At 38.2% G+C, this 16,371-nt stretch overlaps 1 protein-coding gene across 6 annotated transcripts in view; it reads left to right on the top strand.

Moving 5' to 3' along the window:
* The window catches only part of LOC109429573 (probable G-protein coupled receptor Mth-like 1), a 427,950-nt gene that overhangs the window by 31,568 nt on the left and 380,011 nt on the right, over nucleotides 1-16,371 (top strand). For 5 of the 6 annotated variants that reach the window (XM_062849258.1, XM_062849261.1, XM_062849260.1 and 2 more), the window contains one exon: nucleotides 6,654-7,613. In XM_062849258.1, the coding sequence (XP_062705242.1) occupies nucleotides 6,783-7,613 (831 nt within the window). In that variant the 5' untranslated portion in view covers nucleotides 6,654-6,782. The remainder of the gene's footprint in view (nucleotides 1-6,653; nucleotides 7,614-16,371) is intronic. The other variant, XM_062849259.1, reaches the window with a different exon arrangement.

Raw genomic sequence — 16,371 nt, 5'->3', positions numbered from 1 at the left:
GGAATTTCTCCAGGAATTCATTGGCAGAAATTCGTTCAGAGATTTCTCCAAGATTATTACCGGGAATTCATCCAGAAGTTCTTCGAAAATTTTGTCCAGGGATTTTACAGGGATTCCTGCAGGGATTTCTTCAGAAATTTCTCTAGGGATACCTCTAGATATTCCTTCAGAGATTTCTGCAGGAATTCCTACATGAATTTGTTCAGACATTCCTCCAAGAATTTCTTTAGGTTTTTTTGAAGGATATTTCCAGAGCCTAATTTACATATTCCTCCATAGATTTCACCAGGGATTCCAAAGAGATTTCTCCAGGGATTCCATCAGTGATTTATCCAGGGATTATTCTACGAATTACTCAGAGAAATCTTCTGCAGATCCTTACAGAGATTCCTCCAGGATTTCTTGTCGGGATATCCGCAAGGATTCCTCTAGGAATTTCTCTAGAGAGTCCTCCAGATTTTCGTCATGGGATTTATTCAGATATTTTCTAGGAATTTCTCCTAAGTTTTCTCTAGAAATCCTTTCGGGAATTTCTTCAGGCATTTCCAATATTTTTCTCCAGGAATTATTTCGGGAATTTATCCAGGAATTTCTTTTGCAATATATGCAGGATTTTTAGAGATTATTACACAGATTTATTGGAACTAATCCAGGAATTTTCTTAGGAATTTCTCCAGAGATTTTCTAGCAAAGATTCGTTCAGAGATTTTTCCGGGAATATACAGAAGTTTCCCGAAAAGTTTTTTCCGGGGATTTTCTAGGATTTCCTATCGGGATGCCTAAGGAAATTTCTCTAGAGATACCTCTAGGTATTCCTTCAGAGGTTTCTGCAGGAATTCCTACATGAACTTGTTCAGACATTCCTTTAAGAATTTATTCAGGTTTTTCCAGAGCCTAATTTACATATTCTCTCATAGATTTCACCAGGGTTTTTTTTCTATAAGTAACTCCAGGAATTCTTTCAGTGATTTATCCAGGGTTTTTTCTACAAGTTACTCAGAGAAATCTTCTATAGATTCTCCCAGAGATATCTCTATGGTTTCTTGTCGGAATTTCCGTAAGGATTCCTAGGAACCCCAGATATTCCTTTTGGGATTTATTCAGATATTTTCTAGGAATTTCTTCACAGATTTCTCCAGAAATCCCGGCGATTTATCCATGAATTTCTATGAGGATTTGTCTTGCGATTTATGGACGGATTTTCTGAAGAAATTATTTCACAAATTTCTCCAGGAATATTTCCGGGGAATAATCCAGGAATTTCTTATGAGCTTTTCCAGGGATTTTCTAGCAGAATTTATCCAGAAGTTTGCCGGAGGATTTCCCCAGGGATTTTCTAGGGATTCCTGCAGGGATTTCTTCAGAAAATTCTCTAGGAATATCTGTACGTATTTTTTTAGAGATTTTTTCAGGAATTCCTGCATGGATTTGTTCAGACATTCCTCTAAGTATTTCTGCAGGTTTTTTTTCAAAACAATTTTCTAGGGATTCCTCTGGAGGAGAGATGCCAGATGATTTTCCCTTCAGATGTTGCTCTAGCAGTATAGAGGACGTTCAATAAATAAATGTGTTAGCAAGCTCAAAACAACGCTCGTCCGCAGAGTAGTGCTTCTCCAGAAGAAAATCTACCAATCCATCTTCCAAAATTTATTTAGGGATTCCTCCAGAAGGTTCTTCAGGAAATAAACTCAACCATATCTCTAGTAATTCCTTCAGAGATCCTCCAGGAATTTGTTCTTTGATTTCTCCACGAATTCCGTAAGGGATTCATCCATTAATTTCTTCATGGTTTCCCATAGAGATTTCATCAGGGATTTCTCCAGCAGTTCCTCAAGAGACTCGTCCAGAAAATTTGTCTAGTAGTTCCTTAAGAGATTTCTCCTGGATTTTTTTGAGGAATTCCTCTTGAAGTTCCTTGAGGATTTTTTCCAGGAATTCCATCAGGGATTCTTCCCAGAGCACATTCTGGGGGGATTCTTCTATGGATTTCTTCAAGGATTTCTCTTCAATTCCTTTATGGATTTCTTCTGGAATTCATTCAGGGATTTCTGCAGGAACCTCTTCAGAGATTTCTCCAGGACTCTTCAGGGATTTCTGCAGGAAGTCCTTCAGCAATTTCTCCTAGAATTCATTGTGGGTTTTTCCCTGGCACTCCTTGAGAAATTCATTCACACATTCTTTTATGGGTTCCTCCAGAGTGTAGAAATTCCTTCTGTGATTTCTCCACGAATTTTCAGGGGAAGAATTTCTGCTTGAATTCCTCCAGAAATTGCTTCAGGATTGTTTTTTCTGGAAATCTTTGAAATTCCTCCTTCTGTAATTGCTGGAGACATTTCTCCAAGAAGTGCATCAGCCATTTCTCATTAAATTTCTTCAGGGATTTTTCCAGGAACCACTTGATGTATTTTTTAAGGATCTCTTTATCCAGGATTTCTCCAAGAATTCCCCCGGAATTCCCCCAATTCTTAGAGGAATTCTTATCGGTATTTAGCCTGTAGTTCGTTGAGGATTTTTTTTTCTGGAATTTCTTGAGGGATTCTTCTAGCAACTTCTTCAGTGATTCTCCAGAAGTTTTTTTTCGAGGATTTATCTAGAAAGAGCTACAGGAATTTCTTCTTGAAATCCTTCAGGGATTTTTCCTTGAATTTTTAAGAGATTTGTCCTGAAATTACTGAAGAAATTTCTCCTGTAATTGCTGGAAAGATATTTTCAGTATCACCTTCGATTCCTACAGAAACTACTAGACTTCTCCAGCAACTCATTCAGAGATTTCTCTTGGAACTTTTTTTTTCGATGATTCTTGCAGGACTATCTTCAAAGATTTCTCCACGATTTTTGGGATTTCTCCTGAAATTCTTAGAGGAATCATTTTTGGAGCTCCTTGAAGGATTTCCAAGTAACATTTCATAGTAAAATAGAGGTGGAGAGGTTTTTAGAACCATCATAAAGCAAAAATGAAAGGTATAAGGTTTTCTGACGGTTCTGAAAACGCTTTCAAGAGTAATTGGCCACCAGAATGTTATTTGGGCTTCCTCTAGAATTTCTTGAGGGATTTCTCAAGGAATGGAACTCCTTCAGGGGTGTTTCTACGAGCTCTTTCAGGGATTTCTCAAGGAATTCCTCTAGGAATTCTTAGAGGTATTTTGCCTCGAGCTCATTGAGGATTTTCTGGAATTCATTGAGGGATTCTTCCAGGAGCTCCTTCAGAAATTTCTTCAGATGTTTCTTAAAGGATTCATCTTGGAAGTACTACAGGAATTTCTTCTTGTAATCCTTCATGAGTTTTTCCTTGAATTCTTCAACAGATTTCTCCTGAAATTGCAGGAAAGATTTTTTCAGTAACTCCTTTAGAGTTTCTTTTAGAAACTTCTTCCAGAGATTTCTCCAGCAACTTATTCAGAAATTTCTTCAGGAAGTCTTTCAGAGATTCTTCGGTGATTCTTTCAGGTTTTTTTTTTCAAAGATTCTCTAAGAATATTTTTGGGATTTTTCCTGAAATTCTCAGCGGAATTTCTTTTGATGCTCCTTGAAGCATTCCTAAGTAACTTTTTATAGTCTAAAAGAACGAGGAGAGGTGCTTAAAACAAAAATAAAAGGTATAAGGTTTTATGACGGTTCTGAAAACCTTTACAAGACTAATTGGCCATCGAAATGTTACTTGGGTTTCCTCTTGAATTTCTTGAGGGATTATTCAAGAAACTCCAGGGATCTCTCTACGAACTCCGTCAGGGATTTCTCCAGGAATTTCTTTAAAAAATCCTGCAGGATTTTTCAGGAATGAGGAAAGGAATTTCTTCAGAGTTTCATACAGCAAGTTTTTCCGGGGTTTATTCAGGAGTTCGTTTGCGAGTTCCTTCATGGAATTCTTTAAAAGCTTCATCAGGTGTTTCTCCTGGAGTTCATTCACAAAATCCCCCAAAAAAATAATTGTGAATTCCTCCAGGAACGCCATCAGGAGTTTAAAAATTTTTTCAAAAATTCCTCGAGGTATTTTTTGAGCAATTCCTGCAGCAATTTTTTCAGGGATTCATTTAGAAATTCTTTCAGACATTCTTCTAAAAGTTCTCTTGGAGTTCATTCAAGGATCCTTATAGTAGATCTTTTGGAGATTCATCCAGAAATTCCTTAAGGTATTCATCCAGGAAGTTCAACTTATTTTTTTTTTCCAGGAATTCCTTCAGGGATTTACCCTGTAATTATTTGAAGGATTTCTCTTAGAGCTCCATGAAGGATTTCTTCTGGAATTCTTTAAGAGATTTTTCAAGGAACTCCTTCAGGGATTTCTCCAGGAACTTCTACAGGAGTTCCTCTACGAACCTCTTCTGGAATTTCTCCAAGAATATCTTCAAAAATTTTTCCCGGATTTTTCAGAAATTAAGGAAGTATTTTCTTCGGAGATTCATACAGCAAGTTTTTCCGGGGTTTCTTCAAGGGTTCAGTCGCGAGTTCCTCCGTAGATTTCTTTAAAAGCTTCATCAGGTGTTTCTCCTGGAGTTCATCCATGAATTCCTCCAGAAAAATAATTGAGAATTCCTCCAAGAATTCCATCAGGAGTTTATTGAGGAAATTGTTCAGGAATTCCCCGAATCATTCTCCGAAGGGATTCGTTCAGCAATTTATTCAGCGATTCATTCAGGAACTCCCTTAGACATTTCTCTAGAACTTCCATTAGGGATTTCTCCTGGAGTTCATTCAAGGATTCTTGTAGGAGAGCTTTTAAAGATCCCTCCAGGAATTCCTCAAGGTATTTATCCAGGAAATTCATCTTGGTTTACTCCGGGGATTTCTCCAGGAATTCCTGTAGTGATTTACCCTGGAATTCTTTGAGGAATTTCACTTGGAGTTCCATGAAGGATTTCTTCATTGGATTTCTCCAAGAATTCCTTTAGGGATTACTCCTAGAATTCATTGTGAAATATTTCCTGGAATTCCTTGGAGGATTCCTTCGTAAACTCCTTTAGGGATTCCTCCAGAAACTCCTTCAGTATTTTGCGCCGGAAATCTTTCTGAAATTCCACTTCAGGGATTTTTCCTGGAATTCTTCGCAATATTTCTCCTAGAATTGTTGGAGAGAATTCTTCAGGAACTTCCTCGGAGATTTCTACTTGAATTCTTTCACGATTTCTCCAGATGCTCATTCAGGAATTTTACCCAGAGAAGAGATTTTTCGATGATATCTCTAGAACTTTCTTCAAAAATTCCTCCAAGATTTTTTTTTTCAAGAATTCTCTTGGAAAACTTGAAGTAATTTCTTTTGGAGCTGCTTGAAGGATTGCTAAGTAACATTTTATAGTCTAATAGACTAGGAGAGATTCTTAGAATCATCATAAAACAAAAATAAACGGTATAAGGTTTTATGGCGGTTCTGAAAACCTTTACAAGGCTAATTGGTCATCAAAATGTTGCGTGGATTTTCTCTGGCATTTCTTGATGGGTTTCTCAAGAAATTCCTTTAGGAATTTCTCCAGGAACTCCTTCAGGGATTTCTCTACGAACTCCTTCAGTGCGTTTTCCACGAACTTCTTCCTAGGTTTATCCAGGATTTTTCAGGAATCAAGAAAATCTGCTAATTTCTTCATGGATTTCTTAAAAAAAACTTTATCAGGTGTTTCTCCTGGAGTTCATAAATTCTCCGGAAAATTGATTAAGAATTCCTCCAGAAATTCTATCAGGAGTTTATTGAGGATATTTTCCAGGGATTCATTCAGAAATCTCTTCAGACATTCCTCTAGATGTTCCGACAGGGATTTTTCCTGGAGTTCATTCAAGGATTCGTGTAGAAGATTTTTAAATATTCCGTAAGGAAGTTCATCTTGGTTTCCTCCAGGTTTTTTCTTAGGAATTCCTTCAGAGATTTACCCTGGAATTCTTTGAGCAATTTCTCTTGGAGCTCCATGAAGGATTTTTTATGGAATTCCTTGAGGGATTTCTTAAGGAACTTCTTCAGGGATATGTCCAAGAATTCTTTTAGGGATTTCTGCTAGAATTCGTTGCGGGATATTTCCAGGAATTCCTTGGAGGATTCCTTAAAAAAATCCTTCAGGGAATCGTTCAGATACTCCTTCAGTGTTGTGCAAGAATACTTTCCGGAATTTTGCGGAGACAAGAACTTTCTCAGGGATTTTTCCTAGATTTTTTTGAAAGATTTTTCCTGGAATTGTTGAAGAAATTTCTTCAGGAGCTCCCTCAGGGATTGCCACTCAAATTCCTTTAAGATTTGTCCAGGAACTCTTTCGTGGATTTCTGCAGGAATTCTTCTTGGAATTTCTTTGGGGATTCCTCTTGAAGTTATCCCAGCAATTCTACTTGAAATTTCTTTTGTGATTTTTCTAGGAGTTCCTTCAGTGAATCCTCCAGATTTTTTCAGAGACACCCTCAGGATCTGCTTCAGAGATTCTCTCTAGAGTTCGCTCAGGAATACCTCCAGGGATTCCGTCAAGGATTCTTCTTCTAGTAGGATTCCTTTAGAAATTCTTTCATAGATTCATCTAGGAGTCCCTTCAGACATTTCTTCAATTCAGTTCAGAAGTTTGATGTTGCCGAAAGCCGAAGTTTAAATCATTGTGCTACACAACCGTTCATCCAAACGACATTATACCAACTGCCATTTATGCCAAACGACTTTATATAAATCGGTATATTCCTATTCGCAGAGAAGGGCAACACAAAGAAAAAACCGAATCGTGAGAGAAAGAAGCCATCGAAACAAGAAAGACACCTTCTTCTGTCTGCTAGGAACGCGGTCAAGTTCGAGAAAGTCAGACACTCGCTCGCACCGAGAGATGAAAGAGAAAAGATTGCACTTGTCGAAGTCGTCTGCATCGCCAAAAATGCATGCCCTACTTGCGGTTGGTTTGGCGACGGCGACTGTGCTGCTGTGTCTTTCACCGCCAGTGGAAGCCGCTCAACGGCAACCGGTCTACATTAACAAGTGCTGCCGGGTCGGAGAGTACTACGACGATACGCAGCAACTGTGCGTGGCAGGAGGTATTGCCAAATGGGTCCCCAAGGTGTTCCTCCCGGCGAAGAACCAAATCTACACCGACGTTGGTAACGCTCCGGTTCACATGAAGTTTCTGGAGAACAAGCGGCCCGAGGGTTGCAAAGTGACCGCGTACACCACGGATCAGATCCTGCTGATGGGCAATGGGTCGCTGTTCTTGAGCCAGAAGCACACGCTCGTGTCGTCGCCGGAGTACTGTGTGGACGAGAAGGTGGCTTTGGTGTGCGCCCGGGATAACGGAATGGACTCGTTGCAAGCGCCGGAGAAGACCAGTTCGGTGTGGCGGTGCTGCGGTCCGAATTTGGCCTATGACCGGCTCAATCAGACCTGCGCCAAGTTGGATCAGTCGCACGTGAGTTATGGCGCCAAAATTGTCACGTCTGCCCACGTGGATTTGAGTTTTGGGTTTCCGGCCTGTAAGGAGCACGTGATAGCGGGAAATTTTAAGCCGGAAAATCTGCGGGAGGACACCGGTTCGGTGACGATCGATTCGGGCAAGATTTTGGCCTCGAATGAGTACTGCTTGGAGCAGGCACTGGACGGGAAGGCGGTGTACGTTTTTACCTGCAGGGAGCATGTGCAGCCGATTTCGGTGCCGGTCGAGAATACGGTAAGTTGAATTACTGAATTGGTTTCATATACTTTTTACAGCATAATAGAAATTTGTGTGTAATAGCTTGATTTATCATGTCTCCTGATTCAGGAGTCCTGAATGCGTTTAGTCACTGTCGCATAATCTAACAACAGGGTAATATGCGTTAGTGCTGGAGGACCAACAGGGCTTATTACTGTCTTCACATAATTCTTCAGAAATCCCAACATGTTTTTTTACTAGATTTTTTTTTTATTTATCGTTTTTATTTGGTAATATTCAGTCCAGTATTTAATAGGTATTTTGTTATTCAGACTAAACACAGTTGCATAGGTTAATGCAAAAATCAACAACTTCCCTATCAGTACCGTCCAGGGAATTGACGTTCCTCGAATCGGTCCATTTCAGATTGGAAGGTGCAGAAAATTAATTCAATTTATCTCCGCTCATGTCATACCGACAGTAACAAACACCACGACCAAAACGGCACCCCCTTGAGGCCATTCTGTAACATGGTGGTACCCATCCCAATTTCCAATGCTACTGCTCCGGTTGTCGTCCAACCGGAACAAATGCCGGGTAAGAGCCCAGATAACATCATGTCGAAGTGTTGACTTTCAAACGCCAAACCGTTTTGCCTATCCGTTCGCATATACCCACCAACCATCAATTGCATTGTTCAGCCCCTGCTTATGGATGGAATCGACGACGTGCCAGCAGATGATTGAGGATGAGTTCCTGCCGCAGCAAACCAGACACAAACAGACAACGCTGCCGCCTCTGCAATCCATCACCCTCCATTCCACATCTCACCAGAGCAGAGGACGACGACGATGGATGATGGTCGTAATCACATAAAACGGCGCGCGAGCGCGATGAGTGAGGGGTGCCATAATTGAAATTGATTTCTGTAAAATATTTAAAAGGTTCAATTTAGCGGAAACGGGACAAGGATCCACCTCGCTGGCATGGCATGGCAGTAATCAGTAGTGGCATTGAGGTGTGGTGTGGCAACTAGCAGCGACGACCGGGAGGCATAAAATCTGGTAATTTGATCCAGTTTGCATTCATAATCCACTTCCAGAGAGTGGAGATTTCACGACCGACTGGAGCGAAGAAAATCAACAATTGTGGCAGTTAACGCAACGGTACGACGACGGGCTATTGTTGGTGGGGATGATTAACGATTGGGGGACCGTTTTGCTCAAGAGACTTTTGTTAAGGATGAGAGGTAAATGATGCAGGAGTTTGATTGGCATGGACAACTTGAACAATTCGGGTCAAATTGTAAGAAATGTAGAATAAGTGAACCGTGGGCAGAATCTATTGATAAATGCAAATAATTTGCTTTATCCATCAATCAAATCAAATGCTTAGAACATGTTTAAAGATGTTACTAATGAATGACAGTTTATTGAAACGGAAATGTTCGACATAATTACATAATTCGATCTTAAACTCCTTCAGAAATTGGGCAGCGAAAGGCAATGACAGGATTCCTTCAAGTTGTTTTTTTTTTTGTTAAGATCACATTTTATCATCCTATCAAAAACTATCTACTCTGCAGTACAATCTGGAAATTTGAGGACAGCCACTTGTTGGGCTTAAGCTTGATTGACCGCCCGTGGATGCGGATGTTACTTGAGTATCGCCAAACCAGCTACACTCACACAAGGAACCAATGAGATATCTGCTCGGGACTGAGCAGGCATCTTCAGTGTGTGAGTGTTGCTGATCTTATATTTTAGGCGACAATGGCGCCTGCCGCGTCAGGTGTGCTGTGCTGTGAAATTTGGAACGAAGGGAAACGACTTTTTCAACCCCTTTCTACTCTAGCGATGGCTACGGACATGTGAATGTACATGAGTTATAGAGAGGAAGGAGAAAATATATAGAAAGACACAATGTAGGAGGGACGGGCCAGGGATTGAATTCAGGACCCTCTGCATACGAATCAGAGCCGGTAGTAACTAGACGGGTTCGATTCCCGTTCCGGTCGGGAAAATTTTCTCGACTCCCTGGGCATAGTGTATCATTGTCATGAATCAAATTCATGCAATGGCAGGCAAAGAAAGCCCTTCAATTAATAACTGTGGAAGTGCTCAAAGAACACTAAGTTGAAGCGAGGCAGGCCAAGTCCCAGTGGGGACGTAATGCCACAAAGAAGAAGAAGAAGTAACTAGACAGCCACATGTTTTCTTGAAAAAAAAAACATGAATTTCAAAATTAGGCTTTAAGGACAGTAGATCTGAAAGGTAATTCCTAGCGGACATGTTGAGGAATTTGTTGAAATCTCTAAGAGAATTTCAGGTCACGACATGATTCTCCGAAGAATATTTGCAAGAATTTCGAACAACATTCTTTAAAAAAAAATGAAATTTATAGTCATTTTTATAATACTTTTCGCCATGTATTTTAGAAGAATTTGTGGAAAAATTTATTCAAGAATTTCTTAACAAAAATAGTAGAAAAAATTAAGAATATTCGAGCTCAGTTATCAACAGTGTCGCACTCTAAGAATCAGCGATCGAGATGCGTTTCAACATCCAGTGTTTTTCAGCAGACGATACTGTAGCAGACTATCACTGACAAGCGGATAAGTGAGATCAACGAGAGTGATAATCTCAACTCTCTATGGGAAAGCGCGGGAGATGACAGGCATTGTTCAAAGACGACCTGACGGGTGATCCGATGAGAAATGGCAGAGGTTACCGGATGAGAAAAATGTACCCAGAAGCTGGATGCTGATGTCGGGGACCCGGCAGAACAGGGAGCGATAAAGGGAAGCAAGAGTAGCTAAACAACGAATTCGCCGCACTCACACATAAGAGAGTATGGAACAGAATGATATGCGGAAGTTTAACGAAACCGTCAATGGCGTTCGGAAAAAAACCAGAACCTTCTCCCGGACTCGGCCGTCATGTGCAATGACTATGATGATGGGTACTTGTTGACAGATAAGACAATTATGGTGGCTGCCAGGTGGATAGAGAACTTTGAGATATTGTTGAACGGTGGTAATGGAAGAACGATAGACAGGATTCAATTCGATGACCACAGACAGGTTGTGGAACCTTCAACGTTGTCAAGACAGCAACTACAAGTCTGAAGAACAACAAGTCTTATGGACGAGCTCATGGTCAAGCTTCTTCCAAGATAGGGCGTCAACTTGAGTGCGCGAACTACAGAGGAATTCAGTGTACAAAATTTGTTCGGAATTCTGCTTAACAGGCTGGGGCGAGGGGTCCTTCGTCGGCGAATATCAGGAGGGTTTTTTGAGAGGGCGGTTCAGTGACGGATCAGACGTTCACCCTGCGGCAGATTCTCGATAAATTTCGGAAGTGCAACTTCTGTTTATTGATTTGAAGGCAGTGTACGCTTCAGTGAAGAGAAACAAGCTATGGCAGATTATGATCGGAAATGGTTATCCAGCAAAGCCGATTAGACTGATTCGTACGACGCTTGACGGATTAAAACCAAGTAGATCGGATTGCGGATGAAATTTCGCCATCGTTCGTAACCTTAGACCGACTGAAGCAGGAAAATGCGTTCTCAAATTTACCTATTGTTTAGCATAACACTGGAAGAGCCGATAAGCAGAGCTGAAGTGCAAAGGATTGGAGCCATTGTCACGTGGTCGCATATATATGCTCCTTCACAGACGATATCGACATCATCCGGTATCAACCGGCAGGCCGTTCGTACCTCTTAAGAGGGCTACTGCGAGGACAGATGAATATAGTGAAGCGAATAAAACACGGCAGGTTACGGTAGGCTGGGCACGTAGCACGTGTGCCGGAGGAACGACAAGCTATTGTCATATACAGCAGAGAACTAGAAAGGGTCCGTCGGCTTCGTGGAATGCCGCGCACACGTTGGCTTTTTGCAGTTGAGGAAGGCCTAAAGACTGTAAACGTGCAGGGCGACTGGAAGCGATTGGCCCATGACCGATACCAGTGCACAATGCACAATGGGTCCAGAGCCGTATTTACGAAGACAAACATATTTGTGCCTAAACCATAAGTTTTAGATACATGGTGTCTTTGGGAAAGTTTCTTCTTATTTTTCGACCTTTTTTCTCATTATTGTGAAATTAGGGTGGTCCCTCTAGTTTCGCTGATCCAAACATCTGCTTTTTAATAGTTTTATGTACGTTCGCAAAATGTTCTACAAAGTTGTAAAAGAACTTATTTGGAGCAAGTTTGCCGAAGAAACCATTATTCTATCTCTTATGGTTCCTTACTTATATTTTTTTTAAAGATTCATGTTAGGGTGATCCATCACTTTCAGTTTTCCTGAAATATCTTTTAATTCGTTCGTTTTTAGTAAATACTTTGTTCCGAGCACATTTAGAACTATCAACGACGCATATTTTTTCCAAAGAGCTCAAAGTTCTAGCTCGCGTAGGTAAAAAGATATTGGCATTTTTCTTCGAAAAATCACTTTTTTTTCAAAAAGTCATATCTCAAAAAAAAGAATGGATTTTCAATCTCTCGGTTGCATTGGAAAGATCGTACTCTGTTCTATTTATGGTGAAAAAACTGTAGGTACCTTTTTTATTTAAAGCTTTTTATTGAATTTTGAAAATGCGATTTTTTTCATGGAAAAGCAGCTGTAACTTTGAAAATCGATGAGATACAAACTTGGCGTCTTCGACAAAACTGTGAGTTTTTGGCTGCTATAACAGTGCCCAGAACAAAGTATTGCAAAAAAAATCAACACATAAAATTGTATTGAGTAAAAACAGATTTTCATATGAAAAATGACACACTTAAAGCAAATTCAACTCGTCTTTGTTAGATAGATCAAAGTAGCTTGGTAAATGGTCATCCATTTAATTCTAGAACCAATGTTTATTTATACTGTCATCACCATTTAGGCACAATGATGATAAGATATTATAAATCATGTAACTTTGAAACGCTTTTACGTTAACATAAACATATACTAGTGATTGACATTTTCACTATCCATACATTGAAGTGATGAAATTAAAAAATGAATTGATGAAAATCAGCTCAAAATCACATTTTAAGTTGAGTTCATTGACGAATTTTGGACTATAAGCAAATTTAAACATTTTCGACATGGTTACTTCGATCTATCTAACAAAGACTAGTCGAGTTTGCTGAAATTGTTCCGCTTTCCATATGAAAATCGGTTTTTATTCAATATAATTTTATGTGTTGATTTTTTCGCAATACTTTGTTCTGGGCACTTTTAGAGCAGACAAAAACTCACAATTTTGTCGAAGACGCCAAAGTTGTATCTCATCGATTTTCAAAGTTACAACTGCTTTTCCATGAAAAAAAAACGCATTTTCAAAATTCAATAAAAAGTTTTAAACAAAAAATGTTGCAGTTTTTTCACCATAAATAGAACAGAGTACGATCTTTCCAACGCAACCGAGAGATTGAAAATCCATTTGCTCCTTTTTGAGCTACGACATTTTGAAAAAAAAGTGATTTTTCGAAGAAAAATGCCAATATCTTTTTAACTATGAGAGTTAGAACTTTGAGCTCTTTGGAAAAAATATGCGTCGTTGATAGTTCTAAAAGTGCTCGGAACAAAGTATTTACTAAAAACGAACGAATTAAAAGTTATTTCAGGAAAACTGCAATTCATGGATCACCCTAACATGAATCTTTTAAAAAAATATTAGTTAGGAACCATAAGAGATAGAATAATGGTTTCTTCGGCAAACTTGCTCCAAATATTTTTTTTTACAACTTTGTAGAACATTTTGTGAACGTACATAAAACTATTAAAAAGCAGATGTTTGGATCAGCGAAACTAGAGGGACCACCCTAATTTCACAATAATGAGAAAAAAGGTCGAAAAATAAGAAGAAACTTTCTCAAAAACACCATGTATCTAAAGCTTAAGGTTTAGGCACAAACATTTTTGTCTTCGTAAACACGGCTCTGGACCTATTGTGCAGTGGAAACGGATGCTCAATTCGGCGTAGATTCATAGCTACGAGCTGCTACGAGTAGTAGCCCATCAAGTATCAAGTAACTATTATTTAGTTAGATTGGCTAATTATCGGCGAATTCTCTGATAAAAGCCAACTGAACAAAATAGCAGTAAAGATTCACACTGAGTACCCTTAACTGAAAATATCCAGCAGGTCGTTCAAAGTCATTTTCAAAAGAATTGGTGAGATCTTTCCATGTTACTTCTATTTATGCTTTACAGCAATTTCCCTTTTGTGTGTCTTAGTTAGAACCGCGATTCTGTAAAAGTTTTAAGTTTGTATGGGATGTTTTTTGAGATACATTGTTATTTGCAGTTTCCTCGAGAGGGGATCTAATTTCCCGTAACAACGTAACCGATGATGCAGAGGTATTGCTTAGAATATACAGAAAAACTGTTCATAAACTACTTAGACCCCTTTTTTGGTCATCTAAAGAATATACTCGAAAAAAGTGAAACACACAAAATAATGTATAACTTTTGATTGCTTGCACAAAAATAGCTGTTTTTTCAACCAGGAATCGCATATTATGTGTAGTTAATACCATAAAAATTTGATCAAAATCGGCTTAGTATTGACGCAGATATTGTCGATACAGTAAAATGTGAATGACCATGATAGCCTATATTATATGGCCTATAAATTGGTCATAACTCAGGAACGAAAAAAAAGTGCATTCCAAAAATTTCAGCAATACAAGGTTATGAAATTACCTTCTCAAAAATATTTTTATGAAAATTTTCCACGAGTTCGAACATACTTTTTCCGGCTTTTCTTTATGAATTTTCTCAACGGTGGATAACTTGTGGAAAACTTTTTCCATTTCATATTTTTTTTTTTGATTCCTTAGAAAATTTGCTTTCATTTTCATTAAAAAAAAACTTTGTTTCTACGATGCTTCGTTCTTGAGTTATGATTTTTCCAAGGGGCCAGACACGTATAATTCTTGGCTTAGTATACTATAGTATACTGCAATAGATTAGTGCATCATAGCAAACTCTGCAGCCGATTTTTTTGATAAACAATCGATTGTCAGTGGCAAAGCTGATATTTATTCGTTTCTAAAATCCACTTCAGAGCAAAAAAAAAACTATTTGAATAAAACTAATCGTTTGGTAAGTTATTTAACTATAAATTTGTATTCCTTTAAAAAAAGGCTTATGTGGCACATTTAGACATTTTTAAACAAAATTGGCCATAACTCAAAAACGAAAAAAAAGTGCATTACAAAAATTTCAGCAATTAAAGCTTATTAAATATCCTTCTCAAAAATACTTTTTTGAAAGTTTCCCACGAGTTCGGGCACAGTTTTTTCGGGTTTTCTTTACGATTTTTTTCAACTGTAAAAAATTTTGTGGAAAACTTTGTCCAGTTCATATTTTTTTTAGATTTCTGAGAAAATTTGCTTTCATTTCCTAAAAAACTTTGTTTTTACGATGCTTCGATCTTGAGTTATGATTTTTCAAAGTAAGTAGTATCAGGGGAAAACAAAAAAAAATCCACCTGAGTTTTCCGGAAAAATAGGCGACCCTGAATTTTTCTCTACTTTTTTTATTCATTTATCCATGAGCCTTGCCTGTGGAAAAAGTTTCATGAAAATCTGAGACCCTTCGGCCTAGTTTGTACGATAACAAAAAAAAATCCCCTGTATTCTAACAGCATATACCAAGACGAAGGAAAATATTGAATTATTTCATGAAGCAATCGTAACAGAAATCTTTGGCAAAATCCCTAGAAAGGGATATGTTGGGGAATCTCTGGGACATTTTTAGGAGAAAACTTTCTCGTTGGGCTCTAGACGAATAATTTCATAAGATTCCGATGAAATTTTCGTGAAAATGTGGTGCACAATTTCTATTGAAATACATATAAGACTTTGTGGAAAACATTTTTACCAACTAGAGAATCTATAGATACTCCTGAATGGATTTTTGGGAAAGTTTTGGGAAAATTATAATTAGAATGGTTGTATAGATTCTAAAAAAAAACTTTGTATAAAATCCTAGAAGAAGTTCCTCGCGAAGCTCCTGGGAGGCGTATACAAATTGAAAGGAGTTTCTGACAACAAAAAGTGTAGGTCCTCGTCATGGAAGACTAACGTTATTGAAAAAACGGATTGATTGTTTATATCTTTTAATAAAAATTAAATCTACAATAAAATTATGAATTTTACATGAGGCGTTTCAGTGAAATGATGAAGATCGCCCATGGATAGTATGCTAGCTTCTCTTTTTGTTATATTGGTTCAAAGTTGAGGAAAATTCTTCAAAAATGATCAGTGATGTATTTGATTAAATATTTTGTACTAAAAGTTAAGCTTTAAACAAAATACTGTGTAAATAGTATAAAACAAGCTCACCCGAACCCTTTAAATGAACAAGGTTTTTTCTAACTCAAATTTAACTTTCGTTAGATTAGCATATCAATGGTCAAATGGCTACCGCTCTTGATTCGTATACAGAAGCCTTAGATCCAATTTATGGCCCGTCTCCTTCATCCTAACATAACATTAACATTAATGAGAAAAATGTCATGACATTTTTATACACGGTGTTCAATAAGTTCGGATACACAATAAAATTGAATTTATTTCCCATCTGTAATTCAGATTTGCAAAGTGAATGTTTTAATTGAAAGCTCACATAATACTGATAAAATTCAGTATATGTTTTAAAATAAACTGTCCTATATCCTTTTGCAATAATTGCAAATGTGTCTCAAGTTTCTTTCGGCCGGCACGTGCGTCTTTCATTGGTATATCGTCTAGTTTTTATTGAGTAATGGTGTTAAGTTAAATCA

The sequence above is a fragment of the Aedes albopictus genome, chromosome 2 (genome assembly GCF_035046485.1).
Source record: "Aedes albopictus strain Foshan chromosome 2, AalbF5, whole genome shotgun sequence".
NCBI classification, from domain to species: domain Eukaryota; kingdom Metazoa; phylum Arthropoda; class Insecta; order Diptera; family Culicidae; genus Aedes; species Aedes albopictus.
Note: the sequence above shows the minus strand (reverse complement) of the source record. Positions and strands in the feature narration are given on the sequence as shown.